This window comes from Physella acuta, unplaced genomic scaffold (assembly GCF_028476545.2).
Source record: "Physella acuta isolate Inbredline_101_S28 unplaced genomic scaffold, ASM2847654v3 ptg001825l, whole genome shotgun sequence".
NCBI lineage: Eukaryota > Metazoa > Mollusca > Gastropoda > Physidae > Physella > Physella acuta.
In genome coordinates, this window is record NW_026733334.1 from 44,031 (window position 1) to 68,903 (window position 24,873).

Consider the following 24,873-nt stretch of genomic DNA (forward strand, 5'->3'; position numbering starts at 1 on the left):
TTCTTTTTCCCTTAATGCCTACACTCCTTTTTTGACTTTGATGTGGATAACAGGTGGGTAATTAATTAATGTGGAGTAATTTAAGCTTAACTGCACTTTGCTGTATAGTTCGGTTGAGATTGATTTTGTAAACAAATGTATTTTAATTAATTTTCTTAAAAATTCTCATAAAACTTTGAACTAGTAATACAAGAAAATTACACCACCACAAATGCAAGTTTTATTTAAAAACTTTAAAGTTTATTTTGTTCGCGAAATGAAAAAAGTTTTATTTTTTTACAAAGCCACTACTCGACCTTGGGTGATATTTTCAGCTTTCACTTGAGCGGCAGAGTTTCCACTCTTCAGTACAGTATCTCTGTTCTTGTCTCAGTCTCTACGTTAGTACAACAAGATGGTGTTGTGTGTGTGGTCGCAGACAAATAGATATCTGCCTTCAAACCAATTACTTTTTGCCCGCTAAGATTCTTCTTTTCTTTAAACTGTGTTTTTAAAATATTTTGCAATTATGTGTGACTAACATCTGTTTATATTTTAAAGAGGCATCTTGATTTGCTTAAAATTTGAAAAAGTTAAATATTTTACAACACAGATTTTAATTTACCTAATGTTTAGATTCAACTTCAACCTTCACATAGTTCAAATCCAAGAAGAAATGTTTTTGGTATCCTTAATGATATAAAGCAATAACTGACACAAAAAAAAACATCACATCATCTGTACATTTGGTAACGTTTTAGATTTCTTATGTACTAGTTACTGCAGTATGGGTTTACAATTTTTACTGGTTGAAAAGTGTCAACATAATTACGTGAATAGGTCACTTTTTGCCAGCTTGTTAATTTAAACATTAGAAAATATCCTCCTTTACTATAGTTAGTCTTACAAAGTTAGTACCTCTGCATGTTTCCTTTTTTCTATGTGTAGTTTACCAGTACTGCACATTCATTTATTAAAATAGCTTTATATCAATTTCATCATTATTATTTCAAAATGTTTTACTCGATAGAGTTTAATAACTTGTCTTCTCTTGAATTTATCCTGCCATTTTTATTATGTTTTTCTAAATCAACACAAAATTATTTAATAAATTATTTTGAATGCCTTTTGATAGTCGTGTAAACATGAAGTATATTTGTTAATGTCTTGCACTAGCATCTAATGTTTATACTCTTTAGGGCATGATACTTTTCATAACAGCATTTGTTCAATAGTTTGTACAACCATTAATATACTCTCCTGACATTTTTATCTATTGTAGCAGATTCAGGTAAGATGCCTGATAAATTATTTTTATTCTATTGCTTTATTGTTAATCATATTGCATTATCAAATATATTTATATTAACTTCAAATCAAAATTAAAATATTCACATACACCCTAAAAAGTTTTCATCAAATAACCATTTTCATTTTTTTTTAATTAGCAGCTTTGACACTAAATATTATTGGCAATAACACATTTTATTTGAATAGCCATAGCTTATAATATTTTTTGCCAAAAACAGAATAAAATTATACCAAAAAATAAATACATAAAATACATGACAAGCAAAGAAAAATACTGGGGTTTTTTTTTATATTTATATATACACCAGTTAAGACAATTTTAAATTAGCATTTCTTTTACTTTATGCTAAATAACACTCAGCAATTTTAACTGGAGAATAAAACAAGTAATGAGAGAAGCAAATGTCAACCTAGGCTATCATTTTACATATATAAATACATTTTAAAAAGTAATGGAATTTATTTTCCCCATTACACTAAAAAAACGTATTAATTGTACTATTTATATTCATGTAATGGCTAAATATTTGCTATCCCTGGCCATATTTGTTGTATCCAATATAATGTTTTTATTAGGTAGAAGTTTCATTTCAACCAAACAATTTTTTTTTAAACTTATTCTTTTTCACTAAACATTATTTTTTCACTAACTTTATACATTTTGTATAATTTTCAAATTTCATTTTTATTTAAATTAACAAAACATACTGGTTCTTTGTTAACAGTGTTAATTTGATAAAATGGTTTTACTTGTTTTATAACCTCTTTAGTTATGCCATCCAACTTAACATTTAATTGCTTATTTTTAAGTTTTCACTTCTAAAATTGAATAGTGCAACACTTTATTGAGCTCTAAGTTTTTCTAATTTTTTTAACCATGCTATGCTGATTTTTAATAATTAATTGGTTGAATAATGATTTTCTGACCAGCATGAACAATTCTATTTAAAAAAATTATATATTGCAAATATGTTTTATGTGAAAAACATCCTCAGCACGATAAATCAATTTTTGTTTTCAAAACTTTGAAAGAACAAAAGTGGACCTGCCTCTTGTATGAATAAAATGAAGTTTTATAGCATGCAGAAAAACGCTTTTTTAAACATGCATGTAAATAAATAGCCCACTAGAGCCAAACATGTTAATAGCCGTACATATTGATTTTGTTACATGTAACTAAATTTTTCATCTAGAAAAAATGTAAATCAATTTCACTATTGTTTTTTTATTACTTTGTTTAATTCCTTGTGACAAAATCATATGATTATATTGCTTTAGAAACTGAAATACTTGCTCTTTGCTCAAGGAGTTGATAAAAATAGAATTTAAAAAACTATAACTAATTTAAACCTAGTATTTACATTTTTTTTGTTTTTATTTTTTGTAAAACAAATTTTTAATTTATAAATATTTTGTTTTATTTGGTTACATTTTCATTTAAAATTATATTCTTAATATCATATTGTTAGTTGTTAAAATATATTTATTGCTGTAGACATATATTGATTAGTCACTACTAACCTGTTAACAACCTAGCTTTAATATAAACATATCAATCTAAACCTTTATAACAGTTGAATATTTTTTCAGAATATGATGTCAGATAACTCTTGAATTAGTTGTGTTACATGGATTCTTATGTTGTTTTCACACATATGATCATCCATCTTGTATTAAAATCTGTGAAATATAAAATATTATCATTACTTAAGGTATTAGTAACAGGTGTACACTTTTTAAAGACTTTCAAGTTCTGAATCTTATATTATTATTATTATAGCTTTTCATGTTTTCTTTCACTAACATATATTATTTGGGACAAATGAGATTATTTATTACTAACATTGCTGAACAATATTACATACCTACTTTCTGTAATCTATTTTTTTTCACTGACTTAAAAGTGTATATTTTTGAAGAACTTTAAAAATTATTATCAATTTTTTTAACAATTTAAAATATTCACTACTGTTCAGATTTATATTAGTAAAATGCTATCATTCTTTTTTTTCTTTATATTCAAGCATTTAAGTATGAAAAGTTAAAAAACTGATATTATTAAGCATACCTTTAAAATCAAAATATTAATATTTACTCTGGTTCTCTCATTCTCATTAGCTTTGGGCAATATTTTAAAACTATTAAAATTTTTGTGATATTTTTATGATTCAAAAGATTTTTTTTGAACAATTCACTTTGATTTCCAAGTGTTTCATACATTCAAGAAAATTTGTATCAGCTCCCATTTTGTTTAATCCACAGAACCTGCACTTCATGAAGAAAATCCCTGCTGGAGCCGAGGCTGCCAATATATTTGTGGGGGAGGTAGATTATCTCAACCATCAGATTGTGGCGTTTGTGCGACTGACCAGAGCTCAAGTCCTAGGGGACCTGACAGAAGTCCCAGTTCCAACTCGCTTTGTTTTCCTGCTGCTTGGTCCAGTTGGTAACCAGAACAAGTTTCATGAAATCGGCCGATCCATTGCGACTTTAATGTCTGATGAGGTAGTGTACTTTTATGTTTAAAATATTGACATATAAATTCAGGGTGGTAGTTGAGGGTTGAGTTATCTTTAGTTTAGCTCTGAGCTAAAGTCTGTTGAGGTCTCTAAGTTCCCCCAACTATGTTGAACCAAGTTGGGAAAAGTAAAGACAGATTTCTCTAAAATCCCATCTTTTGTTACAATAAAAAGGGTCGGCGTGGTCGAGTCGGTAAAGCTCATGGTTGCTTAACCGAAAAATCTCGAGTTCGAACCCTCGAGCAGATGAGGCTCGTGAGCTGGGGACAGTCACTCTTCTAGGAGAGACAACTCCAAAATCAAACAACTGCTGCCTTGTAGTTTGTTCTTGGTTGGACAAAGGCTATGGAAGCAAATCCAAAAAGAAAAGCAGGCTGAAATCGGAGTCAATGGCCTCAATGGCGCATAACCAGTTGATACGTATCCTTAATTGTGTTGGAGGCGTGGTTGAGTCGGCAAAAAGCTCATGGTTGATAAATTCAAAAAAAGTCACGAATTCAAACCCACTGGCAGATAAATCTCGATCCCTTTCAACACTAAAAATTAAGAACGAAGAAGAAGAAGAGTTACAATAAAAAAAATTATTTTGTTTTACATTAAAATACTGTATTTATACTTGTTTTTTTTTTTAATTTGAGATATTTGAATAATTATTATCCAATATTTCAAAGTTAAAGCCTAAAGTATTTTTTTGTTACAGATTTTCCATGATGTAGCGTATCATGCTCACAATCGGGAAGATTTGTTGGCAGGCATTGATGAGTTTCTGGATCAGGTGACCGTGCTTCCACCAGGAGAGTGGGATCCATCCATCCGGATAGAACCTCCAAAGTCTGTTCCATCCCAGGTGAGAGGGGGATAAAATTGTTGAGAAAATTAATATTTTTACGAATGTAAATTAAATCAGAAAAATAATGTATACTTACAACATAGTTTTTGACTTGCAATACATATTTTTAAGCTTTATTTGATATTGGCTATAATGACCATCATGTGTTAAGCGCTATGGTACTTTGTTTTATTGAGAGAAAAAATTTATTTATATTTTTACTTTTTGTTTTTAAAAATCTGATATTATACAGGTCTAATTTTTTTAAATGTGTTTATATTTGTACCTTTTTTTTAAATCTGAGATTATACACTATACAGTTCTTAATTTTAAAAATGAATTTATATTTGTACATTTTGTTTAAAAAATCTGAGATTATACAGGTCTAAATTTTAAAAATTAAAGCCGGAAGTGCATCCTGTATTTGTTATTTTAATTATAGGAAGGTAGAAAGACAGCATCATCTGGCCCACCACAACCTAATGGCAAGGCTTTGTTTGATGATGAAGTTGATGACCACCATGACCCAACTTTGGTTAGAACTGGAAGGTGCAGACTTATTTATACTCTCTTAAACTTATCTTACCCCTGTAATGTTCATGGTGTTGGTTGATGATGATTTTAATAATGCAGATATATTTGAAAACAAGAATATTATTGGTTTGTGTACAGATCATGATTCTTAACTCAGATTTACACAGCTCATAAATAACAAAATTTCAGGGGCACTACTCTAACAATGTTACTGCCCTTGTTGGCTCCCCTGTATATTTTGATAAACTAAAACCTGCATAATAGTTTTCCAAACTTAATTCACATTTTTTAATTTTCAGATTGTTTGGAGGTTTAATCAATGATGTGAAAAGAAAGCTACCTTGGTATCTGAGTGATTTCAAAGATGCCCTTCATGTTCAATGTGTTGCTTCGTTTGTGTTCTTGTATTTTGCTTGTCTGACCCCAATCATCACATTTGGAGGACTACTGGGAGATGCCACTGACATGAACATGGCAAGCTATTTAAACATCTTTAAGTACTTTAACTTAATTATCTGAACACATCCCACAGTTCTTTTGCCATGCCTCTGTCTTTACTTGATTTTCAAATCATCTTCATCATCTTTTCCCATTTGTGCCCAAGACTCATGGGGCTGATGAAGTAGAGTTCATCTGTTTCAGTGACCAACCACCTTAATTTTCCCAAATTAGAGCTAGATGGATTCAGGGACATTTCACTGAGTTTAACCCAGATTCCAACTCGAGACTTTTGGTTTAGCAGTCTAGTACCCTACCTCAAGGCCACGTTGTCCCCCCAATTGGCAACTACATTTACTCATAGCCATTTTTTCTTTTTAAAAAAGAGGGCTGTTTAATTAAATTATGGATATAACAATTTATGTTAAAGGTTACTTTGATATAATAATCATGAGAAGACTTACAACTAATATTTTGTTTACATTTGCAGGCAGCCTTAGAGTCTATCCTTTCTGGGGCAATCTGTGGAATTTTGTACTCACTCTTTGCTGGTCAACCTCTGACCATCATTGGCAGCACAGGTCCAGTTTTGGTCTTTGAGACCATTTTGAATCATTTCTGCAAGTGAGTTTAAAACAAGTTGGCCAAAAGTAAAGAAATAAATCAGTAAAAATATTTTTAAATGAATTTTTTTTCATTATCATTTGAACTTCAATTAAATTCATACATTTTTTATAAAAACCAATTTAGCTTTTTTTAGTCACTTTTTTGTTATATAGCTCTGTAACATACTATTTACAAAAAAAAACATTGATTTCCAACTTGGATATTTATATCAGAGGCGTAGCGAGGGGGGGGGGGGGGCGGACATATGTCCCCGGGCGCCGACCTGAGGGGGCGCCAAATTGAAAGTTTTGGGGGGGGGGGGGTGCAAATGAAAAGTTCGAGAGGGGGTGCAAATCGAAAGTTTGTTACCGGGCACCGGGAAGGGTCGCTACGCCTCTGATTTATATTGATAATCATGTACTTTTAACTGTTTTTTTTTTTATATTTATATTTTCTAGTCATTAAAATTGATTAATGTTTAACATGGAGATTTGTTGAATGTTTCAGAGATAATGGACTCAACTACCTGGAGATGAGACTGTGGATTGGGATATGGACTGGAGTCATACTGTATGTCATGGTGGCCTTCGACCTCAGTGCTCTAGTTAGATTTATAACTCGTTTCACAGAGGAAAGCTTTGCTGCGCTCATCTCTCTTATTTTTATCGTTGAGTCCCTACAGAAGGTAAGCAGACCTATTGAGTGAACCATGTAACGATGGCACATATCAACCTGTGGTCAGATTCTTAACTTAAGCTGCATAAAATACTATTTAAAAAAAAGAATCTAAGATCTGTACACAATAACCTGTTTATCTATCTGTCTGTCTGTCTGTCTGTCTGTCTATCTATCTATTTATCTATCTATATATCTATCTATCTATCTATCTATCTATCTATCTATCTATCTATCTATCTATCTATCTATCTATCTATCTATCTATCTATCTATCTGTTTATCTGTCTGTCTGTCTATCTATTTATCTATCTATCTATCTATCTATCTATCTATCTATCTATCTATCTATCTATCTAATCTATGGGAAGTTGTTGAGAATATTCCTGGGGAAGATTCTGCAAAAAAAAAAATGTAAATTCTCAGGGGTGGCGCCCCGACAGGGCGCGATTAATTTTTTCTCTATATATGGTATATTAAAATAAAAGTCGATTGCGGTTTAACACCGCTCATCCGATCACCACGAAAGTTTGGGGAGTTGATTAAAACATCCCAGGGGAAATTTCTGAAAGGAAAAAACATTTGTCAAATTCGCAGGGGTGGCGCCCTAGCAGGGCGCGATTTGTTTTTTGTTCTCTATATACAGTATGTAAAAAATAAATCGATTGCAGTTTGACACCGTTCATCCGATCGTCATCAAACATTGGGGAGTTGATTAGAACATTCCAGGTGAGGTTCCTGTAAAAAAAAATCATTTTTAATTTCGCAAGGGTGGCACCTCGGGAGGATGCAATTCTCTTCTATATACGACATTAAAAAAAATGAAAGTCGGACGTGGTTCGACACCATTTATCTGAGTGCCATAAAACTTTAAGGAGTTGATAAATACTCCAGAGAAGGTTTCTGGGGTGAGAGGGGGGTGGGGCAGCCCCAGGCCAGATGCTATTTGGCGCCCTGGTCTTTCCTATGAGCGCTATGGTGATTACGTTTGTTTTAAACAATGTGATAGACAATGGATAGGATGGGGTGTTGCAAATGCTCACTGGTGGGGTGCAATTTGGCTGCAAACAAAAATTTCAGTTTCAGCCCCCAAAGGCTCACATGAGCCGCTGAGGGCTCTGTAATGCATGTTTTTAATAATCACAAATATTAACCAAGGTTAGATTATTAACTGGGTTGTTTCCTTTTGTCCGAAAAAAAATCCAAACAGTTTTGTCATTTTGAGATCGAGCTTCTAATAATACACCATTAGTAACGCTAACAAATTGCATCAGTCACATTGATGTTTATAACAAGTCAAATAATTTTTTTGGACATGTTAAAGAGAAAAACTCTTGCTGATTTGTGTAACTTTAGCGAATGACGCAGTCTGCATCATTGTTTCAAGATGCTATGTGGCACTCTGGGTTATACTGTGAGCACTATGATGCCTATGTTAGTTTTAAAGAGCCTAGGACCATACGCTGCGCCTCTGTGGTAGTGTAATCGAGGGGCTCCTTGACACGTGGGCGGTCACAGAAGTGTGTTTTACCTCATTATTTCGGTGAATGGTTAAAGTACACTCAAGGTTTTCATGCAGTAGTGTAGGTAAACCCTTGTCCCGATATTTATCATCCAAGCTCAGGCAGTGTTTACATTTAAATAACTCAGTTTTAAAAAACAAGGTCACGAGTCTAAGAATATAGGATTGGTAACACATTGATGAAACCCTTTGTATATATTTTGTCAGACTTTCTTCTATTCCCGCGGCAATAATATCTAAATTTTTGGTACTGAAACAATTACAATTAGTGAACATACACCCTTTTTTGCAATGCATACAGCAATATTTTTTTAGGACAACAACTGTATTAAAATAGTTTTACTCTGATAGCTGCTGTTATTATGACCACCCTCCCCAAAACATTCAACCCAATGACCTTTTTGGTCAATATTAATTTAATTTTTACAGCTGATAAAGATTGCAAGCGATGACCCCCCGAACCTTCACCCCAATGCCATTTTGGACTACAACTGCACCTGTCTAGTGACTGTGAATTCAACTTTCAACAACTCCACACTCAATGTAACAATGGCTGCACTCAATGAAACCTTGAACTCAACCTTTTATAATGTCACTGAGTTCTACGCCAGCACCAAAGCCAGCAGACAGCTGTGTAAGCTGCAGGCAGGAACCTTAGTGGGGCCGGGCTGTGACACAAAGTTTTATGTTCCTGACGTGTTCTTCTTTTCTTGTTTACTTTTCATCGGCACTTTCACGCTGGCCCTGTCACTGAAGATGTCCAGAAACGCGTCTTTCTTTCCCACATTTGTAAGTGGCATAGAAAATAAATCTCAAATCTAGATTTCTTGCATCATAGTTCAACTAATCCAATTTATTTAAATTTATTTTTTTTTATGTGAAAGAATAACAGCCATAATTTGTTCAATAATTATTTTACAAAATATTTATAGATTTTTTTTTAAGTACTAATTGTCATATTGCCATTTTAGCTGAATTTTATTTTAAGTTTAAGTACTTAAACATTATAGTTAAAAGCATTTTTAATTAACTTGATTGTTCTTTCCTTTATCCTAGGTGAGAGGTATCATGAGTGACTTTGCCGTACTTATTGCTATTCTTAGCATGGTTCTTTTGGATTTCTTCATGGGCATAAACACACCAAAGCTGCATGTGCCAGAAAAATTTGCTGTAAGCTCAAAGTTTTTTTTATATTCCCAGTTGCCAAGAAAATGATGGTGAACTCAATTATTTTAAAAAAAATTAGTTTTCTATTTATAGCTTCTTTATCTCAATATTTTACCAATAGGGCTGGTAAGTAGGTCACGAACCAGTTCTACAGCTGAATAAAACCTGCATGAGCCATAGAACTGGTTGGTGACCTACTTACCAGCCCTATTCTCTATTTGTAGGCCTACCAATAATTTCTTACTTGCCCCTTGAATCATTTAATTAGTAGTTTCATAGACATGCCAACTAGTTGTAATTTAATTTTTTTTACCTTATATAGTAGAAGATAATTTAAGTATTTCGATGTAGGCCTAAATTCCACTGTTAATATTATTTGAATGCTAACCAGATTAAACTGAGTATAAAAATATTATACTTCTACAGCCAACCAACCCTGACCGTGAGTGGTTCATCAGCCCATTTGGCCACAACCCGTGGTGGACCTGTATAGCTTGCCTGATCCCTGCCCTCCTGGCCACAATCCTCATCTTCATGGACCAGCAGATTACAGCTGTTATAATCAACAGGAAGGAGAACAAGTTGCAGGTGAGAAGTCTTCTGCTTGTTTTTGTTTTAGAACTAGTCGTTTTTTTTTTTAATTATTTTTAAAAACAATAGTTGGCACAGTATAAAGAAATATTACTCTTCCATAAACACTATTTTCTCACTCATTTAGCTACATTAGTTAACTAATCATTAACCCTGAAATTAATCCTAACCATCTTGATTTAGCCCTAACTATTAAGTTTTTAAAGCAATTTAATTGACAATACTAGCCATACAAACTTGTGAGCACAGAGCCGCAAACAGCTGTTAAATAAAATTTATAAAAATAAAAAGACTAGATAATTAATATTATGACTGACCTAAACAATAAATGTTTTTGTTTTATCTTGATAACAGAAAGGTGGAGGCTACCATCTTGATTTGTTTGTCATTGCCACCCTGATCATTATCTGTTCCTTCCTGGGTCTGCCCTGGTTTGTGGCGGCCACTGTTCTGTCCATCAACCATGTCAACAGCTTGAAAAAAGAATCTCAGTGTTCCGCACCCGGAGAGAGTGCTAAATTTTTGGGAGTCAGGTGATTGGGGGAAAAAAATCTCATTTTTTATTTTTAATTACAGAAAAAATTGTTCTATAAAAACAAAAATTTCAAAATTAAGTTAAACTGATACAAGTAATAAAATAATCTGCTTTAGAGTAACATTATAAATTGACTTAAATGTTTTTTTTTTTATTTCAGAGAGCAACGAGTTACAGGAACTTTAATTTTCCTGTTTATTGGTATTTCAGTATTCTTAACCACAGTTCTTAAAGTAAGTAATTTGCAGCTTTTGTTTGTCTACATGCTTAACATTAAAAATACTTTTTAAAAACACTTTTATTTATTATTTCATTTTTAAGGAAATTTAAATCTATATTTAAATGAATGTAATATTTAACAATTTTAGGTGTTTTTTTTTTCTGGAAGTTGTCTAAGAGAAAAATGATGTCATATGTTTTGTTAATTTAAGGTATGTTATTTCACCAAAAAAAAAATTTTTTTGACTTGTTATCAATTATAGTTATATTATTCTCAATTCTACAGTTCATCCCCATGCCCGTTCTGTTTGGTGTATTCTTATACATGGGTGTGTCCTCCCTGAGGGGAATGCAATTTGTTGACAGAATCATCATAATGCTGATGCCACCCAAGTACCAGCCAGACTTGATGTACCTGCGACATGTCAGGACCAATCGTGTCCATATATTTACCGCCATTCAGGTGGTTTGTCTAAGTATCTTGTGGGTCATCAAGTCAGTGAAAGCAATATCAATAGCTTTTCCTGTAATGGTAAGTTGGTTAAAAACTTGCATTGTGTTAGTTGGGTTAGGCTTAATTTAAACAATAATCTAATCAATATTTAGGGGTTAATGCAGTAAAATAAGTTTGTGCACTTTCATACATAATTGAGCTTACAGCAGAAAAATTAGAGTTAATCTTGTTTGACTGCATTGATGATATTGTGTGGATCAGAATTTTTAATATCCCTGTACTCACCACAGTAAGGTGGACTCAAAGATGTCCTATAGATATGCGCATGGGAACAAAACTGAAAATGTGTTAGCATTCCTGTTCTCTAATTCTCTAATTATTTTAGTTTAATGCTGTATTGTTTACAATAATTTGTGTTCTAATTCCTTACTGCAATCTTATTTTATTACTATTTTATTAATTTGGTACTGCTTACAATAATTTGTGCTTTAACCCAATGGAATATTTTTCAATTCAATCAGGTGCTGGCTATGTGTTTTGTGAGAAAGGGTATGGATAAAATCTTCACTCAGCAGGAACTGAAGTGGCTGGATGACATTATGCCAGAGACACATAGGAGAGAAAAGGAAGATCAAGAGATGAAGTTGGAAGAGGTAATTAGTTAATTAATTACCCAGGTTAACTTTTAGAGTTCTGGAAGACCAGAATTAATTAATGAGAAGTTAACACAATGTTTTTTAAGTGAAAAGTTTATCGGCTCTAATAAATGAAATAAAAGTATTTTTATTTTATATTCTGTTAGATACATACATTGAGCTAATTAATTGCAGTAACCTTTTCTCACTTAAAACCATCTGTATGCAGAGTTTCTTTCTGGCATCTCTTCGGGATTTTTACCGCCCCCGAACGAAATGAAATGTATATAATTTATATAGAAAATATATACTTTTAGCAGTGTCTGCCCCCCCCCCCCCCCCCCCGAAGAAAGTAGTATCATGTGAGTTTTAAATATCATGTTGTATTTTAGCAACGTCGGTCCTTAATTGAAGACTCAACAGCAATTCCGATGGCAGCGCTAGGCTTTGGCAGCATTTCTGGAGAAAACTGGACAGTGAAAGCTGATGTTGATATGCTAAACATCTCTGAGGAAATGTCTAAAACAGCCATGTGGAAGTCTATCATGTCCAACGAATCTTCAACTAATTTGGCCAATCAACCTGGAGAAGAAGAAGGTGGCCACAGAAGCAGCTCTAAAAAGTAATTACAATTTGGTTTTAATTGTTTTGTTTTGTTCTTAATTTGATCCGTTTTTTGTTTGTTTTTTGTTTTACCCAGTGCATTTGAGATATCTGTTTTATCAATGTTATACTAGTTGCTAATGTCTTACCTTTACTAAACACATTCACACTGTTTATTAAAAACTTTATTCTAAAATGGATGAAAATTTTAAATAAAACTGATACTTAGCAACACTTTTAAAATAAATGGTAAGTAATGAAATTTGCTTGTTAGGGAAACAGTTCACATGCTCTTCTCTGCTTCAGTGTTTTTTAAACATTTTTCATTGTTGGCTGATTGTTAGTGAAATGTTGATTTTTTTTTCATTTGCAAGAATAGATTTAGGATTGAATTAGTAGTAATAAAAGTATTTGATTCTTCAAGGAATAAGTATTTTAGTACATTGAAACATTAGACCTGCATTAGTCAAACAACTGACTTATTTCAATGAAGTAAACATTTTATTAATTTTATTCTTTGCTGTTTAATTTGTGGTTCAGATTTAGTCAATTTTTCTTTCTTTTTTTCTTTCCCATTTTATCAGATATAGGTGAGTAACATTTATTTTCTTAATTTTGAAACTATTTTATTATAATGTATTTTATTATTTATTTGTTTCATTCATCTAAATTCACAAAAACTTTTTGTATTAGTTCCTATGTCACATATTCAGTCTAATTATTACAAGATATCCTGAAGGCAACTATTACTAACATTATTACAAATTAAAACAATGTTTAAATTAATTAACTGGTAGCCCCATATCTTAATAATTGGCTGAATGCTTCATTTGTCATCCATAATAGCTGTCTTTTGATTATTTGATTTTAATTTACACATCTATCCTATTTTGTTAAAAGATATCTATCCACGATAAAAAATATTACCCTCAATGAGAAGGGGAAAAAAATTCAAATAATACTTTTTGGCACTATATACATGTTCATACCTACACAAATTATCATTAAATTCTAATATTTGCTTATTAGACTTAATAGAATGACAGGATTAAAAGTCATATCATTAGATTACATGGGTCTGAAAACCTACGTATTGAAATATTATTTTTTTTTTAATTAACTTAAAGAAGACAAAAATAGCAAATTATTTTTGCACAAAATAGTTTTATGCACTATTTTAGACATAATATGGGTTTGGTGAAATATTTAGATAAAATAAAAGTAGTACTTGACTGTTGTATTTTAAATAGTAGAAATTTTAAAGACACCCTCTTTTAGATTCCAGCACATACAATTTCAAGTTTCTTTAAGGAATATTTTGTTTCGATTTTCATTTTTTACTTTTTTTTTATACAAAAACAAAATCATAATTATTCTGCTCAATAGAGAATGTATCCTTACTATATTTTCTTAAAGTTGAAAAAGCTAAGTGATTTGACAAGATTTGGCATGGGTAAGATTAAGGTGGACCAGGAGTAGCATGACATTACACATTTAAACTTGACCAGCATGTGTTTCTTGCTGCTGTAGTTACTGTCATGTTAGGTTCAGAGCTCTCACTTAGCTAGTCTTGGAGTTATAGAAGCTCAGTGATAGCATGAACTAGCTTAGCTAGTCTTGCAGTTAGAGAAGCTCAGTGATAGCATGAACTAGCTCCGTTGAGGGAAAAAAAAATACAAAGTACACTCGGATGTCTGACCGCATGTTACATATCCAGGTGCACCCACACCCGTACGTCTGTGGGGAATTTCAAAAAGCCACCTGACCAGCTGAAAGATGTTGATGAGAGTTATGAGGATGCTGATGAGCCAATCAGCTTTGAGGTGGTAAGTGTGTGCATCCAGTCACATCGTCAGACGTTGGTTGCACTTTGTTGGGATCTGCATGGTGTCTGCTTGATCCAAAGGTTTACTCCACTTGTTGGTAGGCTAGGTGTTGATGTAGTGTTACCACCTGACACAAGATGGCCGCCTGCCTTCTTCTGCACATATTCAGTTTTACGTATGGAGATTTTAAACCATCTCCCAGCCACACTGTTTTTGGTTGTTTTCTTTTTATTAACGTATAGACAAAATTATGTGAATATCTTAAGGTTTAGCCTAGTTTCCTGTGTTGGTTTTACGGTTATCTATACTTATAACTTCGTCTTTAATATTGCATTATTTGTGTAAATTCTTTTTCCTCCTATAAATATTTTGGCCGGGTATCTTTATTGAAAGAGACATGTCTTGATACAAAATAGAAATACTGGAAGCAAATGGTGTAATTTAAAATTAAGATGCTAAATATTAATTTTGAAAATAATTGCATTTTGGTTTGTTTTTACAGCATTACACTGTTCAAAGCATTATTTGTCTAGTCATAAATGTGACATTGATGAAAAGCATGTTTTAGATTTTACTACATCGGTGAATGTACTTGATACATTTTTTCAAAAATGGAAATCTAAATAAAATTCAATAACTTAAAACTAATTAAAAGAATGTTTTAATGTTGTTCCGCTTGAATGTTATTTCACAACAAAGTGTTGTAACAAATCATTCACCCATGTATCAGGTATAAGAAAAAAAACATGTAGACATACTAAAACTTTAATTTGAATTTGTGTATTAATTGTTACAGAAATCCTTACTTAATGTATGAATATAGGTGAGCTCCTGTTGTATTACATATCTTGCTTGTTGAATTTTATATAACATTAATAACAACATTTTCATTTTAACATTGAAGTTGTCTTTTGCGGAAGAATTTCCACTTTTAAAAAATCTTTCGTTTGAGTATAGTAAATAAATTCAGTTATCAATAAGGTAGGCCTACTCCTTATTATGTTCGATGTAAAAAAATTACTATTTGCTGATAATGGTGATTTTAAATATATTATTTAGATAAAGGTCCAGTAGGCTAGTGGGTTACCACTAAAATATAAATTTTGAGAGTAGATATCAAATGGATAATTCTTCCTCAATAGCAAATTAACAAAAATACAGTCATTTTTATTTTTATAATATTGTATTCAATAACTTATTATAACATATTATAACTACCACATGAACTACATGTTGTGCCGTCAAATATTGTACTTAAAACCAAAATCAGCATTTAAGATACAGTTCTAAAAAATTAAATTTCTAGTGATTATTTCTTTCAATTTCTTCCTAATTTTTTTTAAAAATGGGAATAAACCACCAATTGGTCATTTTTTAAATTATCTTTCTAGCAGTTATCTCATGTAAAGCTTATATAATTTAGTACTTAAAAGCAGTTTTGAATACAATCTTTTTAAACTAATTTAAATGCTTATAAAGCCTATTTTAATGGTCACACTATGAGGTAAGTTTAATATTAGTTATTTATAGAAATTAAAGGATGCAAAGTATGTGGAGTCAACTCTAACAAAGAATATACTCAATTAACCATGCATGTTCAATTTTACTTTTTTCCCTGCCTGATTCCGTTCTTAGTCCAGTAATGTTTAATACATGTATTACATTTTAATCCAAAAGTAACTTGTACCTAAAGGACATTGATATAATCAACAATGAGAAAATCTTTTTTTTTTCATGGGCTGATTGTTTTTCAAAGAAATTGGATAAACATGATTACTTTTTTTAAAAGAAAGGCTCTTTTCTTTTTGACTGCTGAGTTTTTTTTATATTTATTTTTGACTCTTAAGTAGGTCCTACTTAATAATAATAATTAATTAATTATTTCATTCACAATATTAGTATCCATCTTTTTAAATCTATTATTGTATTTCAGTCATGTTTATACTAATAGTACTATTACATAGCCTTTAAATTTTATAACTTTTTATTTAGAAATCTTGAGTGAAGATTTTTAACAGAGAATTTTAGTTGTGAAATATTTTTAAAAGTAGCTTAGAATCTAGTAGATAATTTTAAGTAGGCTAAAATCAGTAATTTTTCACTTTCCAAAGATAGGATAACTGCTATGTCGCTAAAATCTTACCGTGCCAAAGTTTTATTTATTTCAATTTATCCAAATATTTTAGTTATGAAGTCTATGTCCTTTTGTAAAATCAAGATTCAAAGTAATTAAAAACAAAGTCCCTTAAATAAATAGGCTGTGATTATTATTTTTAGATATATATTGTACTTCAAAAATTAGCTTTTGATGAAATCTTCATTAATGACTTGATGTTATGTTTTGACAGAATATAAGTTATATATAAAGGTTATGTTGGGTTTGAAATTTTATTTGAATTAATAATGATGAATCATTATATATATATATATATGTTTATATATGCCTAAAAATATGATTAACCTAATCTTCCTATTGTTACCTTAACCAGCATTTTAAAATTACTCTTAATGTTTGCTTTTCAAGTGATGATGAATTATTTCAGAGCAACACCTTTGTTTATATATTATAACTGAACATATTTGGAATTAAGGGAATTTCATTTAAATAGCTAATGGCAGATGAATGTGCTTTCATGTTTCTAAATGTATGTTAAAGAGCATATTTTATTGCAAAAAAAAGAGGGGGAAAGTCACCTTTTAAATAAATAAATAATTTTTTAAAATTAAGTATAAGTATAATAAATGTTTTTTATAAAACTAGCGATAATAATTTTCATCTATTTAAAAAAATAAATCCTTTAAATTTGTGTCTTCCAGAAAACAGAAGAAGCATAGTTCAAAGAGAAATGGCAGCAAACCACAGCTGGGTGGGGTTAAAGAAGAATCAGAGGAGCACGGGGTCCCTGCCAGCCCGCTGTCGACATCACCGTCCAAGAAGAAAACACCAGTGAAATTTTACATTGAAGAACACGACGATCATGAAGAAAAAGACGCTTTGATTAAACCACCTGAAATTGTGGTGGATCCCCCTAGTGATGTTCATGCCAGGACACCTGACAGGGACTCGTTGGGGGATCGCAGGTGTTGACCCAGACATTGATCTATTTGTGATATGGCCATTTCATTTATTTATCTAAGTCTCAGCTCATACATTCAATGCATGGAAATTCAATAAGTTGTTGTGTCACCAGTCACACTAGGCGCATTATTTTTTAGTTGAGTTATATCTAGATTTTTTTTTGCTTATTTGGGACACTAATATCATGAGCTTTTTGGATTTCAACAAGTCTTGTGAGGTTAATCAATACCATTAGTTGTTTTATAATCAGCAATTATATTTACATGATTGAGTTTTGTTTTTGTCCATTTTATTATTGTCCATAAAATGTTTCTGTTATTTTATACATCTGTTCATTGGGGGAGAAAACTTTTTATTTTATTCTGTAACAATACTGCTACTTATGTTTGTTTACACATCTATATTTTATTTATGAATTCTTTTTTCCTCCATTTTGAATATTTAACTACCTTGATTTTAATAAATCAAATATATGGTGTCATACAACATTTTTTTAAATTAAAATTTTTGAATGCAGATATGTGTGTAAATAGTTTGTTAGATATCTAATTGTGATTAGCTTCCTACCTCTTATAGCAGCAAGATATGACCAAAAATGTAGGTCTTAAGTTTTCTTTCTGTAACTTTTTATTAAAAGGAAATAATCCAAAAACTATCACTATTTGAAATCCACTTTTAAAATCCAAAATTTTCATCATGTATTATACCATGATGAACTACAATCTTCAAAAGCTTTTTTTTTTTATTCCCCATTATCGAGCAAAAATCACTGCTAATCAGGGTAGTTTGATGAAATCCACTTTATTATGTATTCCTGCAGTGGGAGAGAAATGTCTTCTATGAAAACATATTGTGTATTTAAATCAAACATTATCTGCTGTACTGTGATACAAAGTTCACTTTATTTAAAATGAAGTCGTAGTTGTTGATTTAGTTCAATCAATTTAACCAAACTTGTAATTGTGCTTACTAGGAAAAAATGAAATGTTTCATATTGGACAAGAGCATAAACATTTATTGCCTTTGTTTTCCATTCACATTTAACTTTTGTTTATCGAGAATGACTATAGTTTTAACTTTTACTGTTGAACTAAATTAAAATGTTTTATCAAATAACTCAAAATTAAAAAGAAAACTTTATTAAGCTTAACATATCACCATAGACAAGCTGTGTAATAGCTGTTGTATGTTTCTGCAAGCAAGGCTTTAATTTTAAATTATTTGAAACAAGACTGGAAAATAAATTCAAACTTTCTTGTTTGATGTTTTTTTTTTATGCATAATAATTGTTTTTCTGGAAAATCCATTTTTATTACTGTCCATATTTTATCATTCTTGCATCATTTTATTTTTTATCATCAATTTTTTTTTATTTATTAATGGTCCTGTTTTTTTGGATACACATTTACATAAATTCGTTTCCATAATCCATAAATTTGATGGAAACTTGCTGTGGTTTTTTAATGATCTGGATTTTAAAATGTAATTTCCTTTTACAACTTAAAGAAAACATGGCTTATAAACATTTATTACACTAGTCATCATTACCAGTCATGTTACTTTTATTTGCATAACAAAATGAAAAGCAGTCACATTTGAGTTAATTTAATGTTTTTCCATTGTATTGTAATTTTTGTTTTTTTGCCAATATGTTTTTAATAATTTTATTATGAATGACTGAGTCTCGTAAAATCATTTTTCATTTTGGATTGCATAAGTACCATAAAATGCATGATTTGTGTGGCATTTACTTTACCAAGCTTTTAAAATGCACGCCACACCAATATTGTTGTAGTATTATAGATATGCGTAAAATAAAGTGCTAGATCGGCTAAATAACAGTGCAGTGATGTAATAATATCTAATTTATTTATTGACTTTTTTTTAGAAGTTTTTAGTAGTTTAATTCATGATGTATAGTGTGTACAATAACAAGCATATAATTGTTTAACAATTTCATTTCTCAAAAAGTAGCAGTCATTTTGATACTTATATCAAAAACCTTACCATCAAGGATCTGTACTTTCAGTTAAATTATGAAACATTATTTCATTCTCATCTTAAATGTAGAGTGTTAATGTAAAAATTACTAGTTTGTTAAAAAAAAAGTTTTTCTAGTAATACTAAAGAGTATGCAATTTATGAATGGAAATACATTGTTTTATAGCAAACTATTTATCTTGTACATAGTTGTATAGTTGACTTGCTGTACATACTAAAATGTAATGTATTATTTTTTGTAATTAAAATCCACTATTGACATGAGAAGTAGCTCAATGCCTTCTGTAATACTTTCAAGACAAATCAAGGATTCTATCTCTTTTTTGTTTATTAACAAAACTCAATTTGCTGATTTGTAAGGCTAAAAATTGTTTGTCTTAGTATATCTAATAATCAATCGTTGTTTTTTTTTGTTAGATTTTTTTTTTTTTTTTGTCATTTTCCAAACAATGCAAAGCATACTAGTTTGTAGTAACAGTTAATGATATAATTTACTGCATGATTTGAAATACATTGACAACAGTAGACATCTTTGTCCTAGAGTATGTGAAAAGATGTGTGTGCTATTTATTTAGATGTGATCAGTACCATTCGCATAGAACTCTTTCATGTTTTCCAGCATTGGGGCTTCATCTGATGAGGTATGTTCAAGCTATCATCTTGTAAATAAACTATTTTCTGAGACAGTGTGTTGTGTGTCTGTGACTGCATCGTCTATTTATGAAAAAATGCTTGCAATGTGAAAAAGAGTTGAAACAACATCTGAAAGGAATCATCCGAGCATGCGTGGTTAAGAGCCCTTGTTGCTGATGTGAAAACAAACATGTTACATTTATCCACTTCAAATGTCCATATCACAAATCTATTCATTGCAACCCTGTTGGCCAAATCTATATCAAATGAGTTGAAATAAAACTAGCAATTGTTCTGAAACACATACAGTAAGAAATTTTGCTTTGTTTTATTTTGTTTTAAATTGGACATAGTTTTGTTAACTAAGAGTTGATCATGTTTATGTCAGAGGCTGAATTTTTTTTTTAACCTAAAAAAGTATTATAAAGTAACGGACATGCCAGATAAGTTTAGAGTGCTCTGCAATGTGTAGAATGCAGAATTTTATTTTTATAGAGATTATGTATAGTGCATCATACAGCTATGTGTTGTAATTTTTATCTTTGTCATATCATCATGTCCTAGTTAGTGCCAATGGAGGTATTGAGATGAAATTTTATAATGGCACTGATTTGGGGTACTTGTTTTTGTTTAAGTGAGGTTTCTAAAACTCTTAATACTGTCAACAGCTAAAACATTTTTTATAGAGGTATGTTTTCATCATCATCAAATCCCTGTTCTATCCAACTGGTTATTTAAAAAAAAATTATCTTATTTCCATACCTCAAATAAAGATCAGGATTGAAATACAAACTAAGGGAAAAAAATTAGAAAACATTATGATTCTTAAAAAATTAGTTCTACAAATGTTACTTGCATGTATCAGAAAATAATGTAAACAAGATGACTTTTTGCGATGTTGTATTTGCACAACCATAATGTTTTATCTCTGTGAAGAGAAATAAAATGTCAAGATATCTTTGGCAAACCTCAGTGTGATAACAATGTGATTCAGAACTCAAACCATAGGAGTTACCAGTGCATTTTTAACATCTGTTGCTGCTTTGTATTCTTGCATTAAAAATAGAATTTATCAAAACTAAAACATTGCTTTATGTTTTGAAACTCTATTTCTTCTTTATATTAAATTACCATATGGGCATAGTTTTAAATGTAGAACTAGTACTACTAATGAATAATAAACGAATGACTCAAATATACATATTTGTATACGGTAGCCAGTAAAGCAATAATGATGAATTATATATTGCATATATAGGGGATATATTTTTAATATATATATATATATAATATATATATTATATATATATATACACTAAACTAAGGTTTTATATATATATATATATATATATAGGCTATATATATATATATATAGGCTATATATATATATATATATATATATATATATATATATATAGGCTATATATATATATATATATATATATATATATATATATATACACATCAATTTAAACTTCTTAGGGTATATTGAGAAATCAGAAATAAAGTAAAGTACCAATTCCTGTTACCGGAAATTGCTCAAAATTTGAAAGAATCTAATCTAAAACGTGTACATGAAATTTCGTCCACCTAACTGAAATGGTACTCAAGTAATCGGGTAGTCCAACATACACTGACAATGTTGGGTTTTTCAGATTACCTACACGAGAAGGGGGTTGGGTTCACCAAAATTTCTAAAATGAAAACTTTTGACTACTGATTAACTGGTTGATTAACTCCACAATATTTTAACTTAAGTAGCTTTTCAAGCATCGAGTGACCTCTGCTGAGATGAGGGTGATACCACGTTGGTTTTAGTAGCCTACATCCAAAGCCTGTTTGGACCTGATTGACCTATACACACACCATGAAATAGCACGGCGGGTGACACTGCTTGATATACAATCTACACGCATACTGACATAATATATTGATCGGGGATCCCCAAAAGCCAATATAAGATACTTGGGGAAATACCACAACCTCCATTAGATGACCCAAAGCTTTCATTGGAGCCGGCTCACCTGACCAGGATTTGGACTGCAGGTACAAAGGGAACCCATGGAATCGTGCACGTTTTATGTAAAACAAAGGCAGCGATTTCAAAGTTTCTTCTAGGCAGAAAGTCTACCGCCCCACCCCCCGGACGAGATAGAATTTATATAGAAAACATATATTTTAACCAATGTCTGCCCCCCCCCCCCCCCCCAGGAGAAAAAAGTCGGGAAACACTGAGCGGTTTCACAAGTGTGACAAGGCGAGGTTACGGTTGGCACCATTAAAAGGGCGTCACCAGCTCTATAAATCACAAAACAACGTAAAAGGGTAAGAAGATAGGCTCGGTGACGGCTGTGGTTATTTCAAAGCAAAAACAACAAACGTCGTTATAGTAACGCCACTGCACGGATGATGAATGTGTGACGACAAAACGGTCCCGACTTGAGAGCCCCTCCCCCCCCCCCCCCCTCAAATCGACCCAGTCAAAAGGGCCAGCGATAAATGGAACTCCGTCATTTAGGCTAATTGGCTCCTGTCATTACGACTCCCGACAAAACGGCTACCATGATTTTGGCTCTCGGTAAAAGGGCTCCTGACAAATACGGTTTCCATAGAGACTAAGTCTCCCGCAAAACGGACTCGTTGAATATGACACCTGCCATTGTGACATTTTTATCAATAATATTTAGAGTTAGCTTAGCCAACACCTTAAAATAATACAACGTATACATCTCTTGTTTGGCAGGTCTTATTTTTATATTATTTTATCTAGTATAAGAAATGGTATGTTTTGAATTTAAGGGTCATCTAGCTATGACTTCCTTTAAATGAGTCGGTTGTGGGCTGTTCCAATTCATTGTGTCGGGAGAGAGGTCCACACTGAATGTGCAGTATGCTTGTAGTTTATCAAAACAAAACGTCATTTATCATATAAACATCCAGTATACCAGAGGCGTAGCAAGGGGGGGGGGCGGGGGTGCGGACCGCACCGGGTGACACCATTTAGAGGGGGGGGGGTACACCAAGGCAAAAAATAGCAAAATATATAGAGAAAAACTTGAGGGGGGTGCAACTCGAAAATTTGAGGGGGTGCATCGAAAGTTTGAGGGGGGGGCGCAAATCGAAAGTTTGAGGGGGGTGCTAATCGAAAATTTGAAAGTTTGTCCCCGGGAAGGGTTTCTACGCCTCTGGGGGTGACACCATTAAGTGCCGCACCGGGTGACACCCGACCACTGCAGCATACGATACATTTAATCCTCTGCGCTCGCTTTTAATTAAGCAACAGATGTTCACTGTTGTAAATAAAACATTATTTTAAAAATTCAATTGGTGGAATTGAGCTGTAAAGCTCTATTTGTTCGTGAATTGCTATTGTTTCATGAAAAAAATTGGTGGGTTGGACAAAATGGTGTATGGCAAAAGTCATGGTCATTGGATTTATTTGTCGGGAGCCAATATGATCATTATGATGTGAAACTTTTAATCGAGAGCCAATATGCCGGGGGCCCATTTATCGGGAGCCTACATTTCGGGCCCCTTTTGACCAGGTTATTTTGATTGGATCGTTTTGCCGGGGGAGGGGGGGGGGCGGGCTGATTTTTCGGGGGAGTTATGACGGATCTGTTTTGTCATGGGCCGTTTTAAGGTGCGGTGGTATGTTGTGTTACAATAAGGGAAGGGAGTGGTAAGAAGGCAAGGTTATGTAACAGTATGGGGGAGGGGGGCTTTAAAATAATATGAAAGACTCCTGAACAGGTCTACAAAATAACTATTCAGGGATCGTCCATAATTGACGTCACACTCGTAGGGGGAAGGGGGGGGGGTCCGTAATTTTGTGACGGTGTGTGATGAGAGGGAGCGGGGATGTTCAGATGGCGCGACGTCGCATTTTTGCGTTATAAAAAAGCCATGTTAGAAAACGAATTTTAGACGTTATTTCGCGTTTTAGAAAACGGTTTTAATAAATTGTAATAGGAATTGATTAAAATACTTTATTTTGACAGAGTTCAGACAAGATTTTGGAAAAATATCGATGTTAAAAAAAAATGCAATTGCAATTTGAGGGGGGGGGGGGTGTAGGCTGAGGTGTGACGTCATTTTAGGGGGGGGGGGTTGGCTTTTTGCGACGATGTGTGACGGAGGGGGGGGGGGTAAGGTAAAAATCGTCCAAAAAAGCGTGACGTCATTTATGGATGACCCCCCTCAATGTATAATTTTAAAAAAAACATCGTGTTTCGGGATAACAAAGGAGTTATTAACGATCCAATGCATTGAAGAAGAAAAAACTTTCTAGGTTACCCCGTTCCGATGTAGCGTTGAGGCCAAAAATATTGAGAGAGGGATGTTCATAAATTGTAGCCACACGGGAAGGGATGGTGACGAAATGTTACGTAATTTGTATTTGGTTTAAAAAAGAATGATCAAGATTATGCATGAAGATCTACAAATACTATGCAATGTAGAATTCAATATGTAGGATACATTAGAATAATTACATAGATCTTGTTTTGATTGAGAAGTGCAAACATGAGTCTATTTTATTTTTAAAGTCTGTCGAGTTCTGTCGAAAAAACCAATAAGCAGCCTACCGTTAACTTGAATCTAAGATATTAATTCTAATAGCTAAATATTTTAGATAAATTATAGGTCTATTTAAGTATTTATATACCAAGGGGGTGCAAAGTATTATTATGTAGGCTTACTTAGGGCGTATGCTTTT

The 24,873-nt window shown here is 32.1% G+C and overlaps 1 protein-coding gene across 5 annotated transcripts in view; it reads left to right on the forward strand.

Annotated features, from left to right (window-relative positions):
• The window catches only part of LOC131930696 (sodium bicarbonate cotransporter 3), a 62,213-nt gene extending 41,752 nt beyond the window's left edge, over window positions 1-20,461 (forward strand). For 4 of the 5 annotated variants that reach the window (XM_059287280.1, XM_059287282.1, XM_059287283.1 and 1 more), the window contains 15 exons: window positions 3,553-3,795; window positions 4,510-4,656; window positions 5,081-5,187; window positions 5,472-5,646; window positions 6,101-6,234; window positions 6,724-6,901; window positions 8,843-9,202; window positions 9,470-9,583; window positions 10,007-10,168; window positions 10,526-10,704; window positions 10,867-10,939; window positions 11,212-11,457; window positions 11,901-12,032; window positions 12,407-12,636; window positions 17,261-20,461. In XM_059287280.1, coding sequence (XP_059143263.1) covers window positions 3,553-3,795; window positions 4,510-4,656; window positions 5,081-5,187; window positions 5,472-5,646; window positions 6,101-6,234; window positions 6,724-6,901; window positions 8,843-9,202; window positions 9,470-9,583; window positions 10,007-10,168; window positions 10,526-10,704; window positions 10,867-10,939; window positions 11,212-11,457; window positions 11,901-12,032; window positions 12,407-12,636; window positions 17,261-17,531 — 2,751 coding nt within the window. In that variant the 3' untranslated portion in view covers window positions 17,532-20,461. Of the gene's footprint in view, window positions 1-3,552; window positions 3,796-4,509; window positions 4,657-5,080; window positions 5,188-5,471; window positions 5,647-6,100; window positions 6,235-6,723; window positions 6,902-8,842; window positions 9,203-9,469; window positions 9,584-10,006; window positions 10,169-10,525; window positions 10,705-10,866; window positions 10,940-11,211; window positions 11,458-11,900; window positions 12,033-12,406; window positions 12,637-13,201; window positions 14,444-17,260 lie in introns of all 5 variants that reach the window. The other variant, XR_009384156.1, reaches the window with a different exon arrangement.
• Window positions 20,462-24,873: the final 4,412 nt, after the last annotated feature.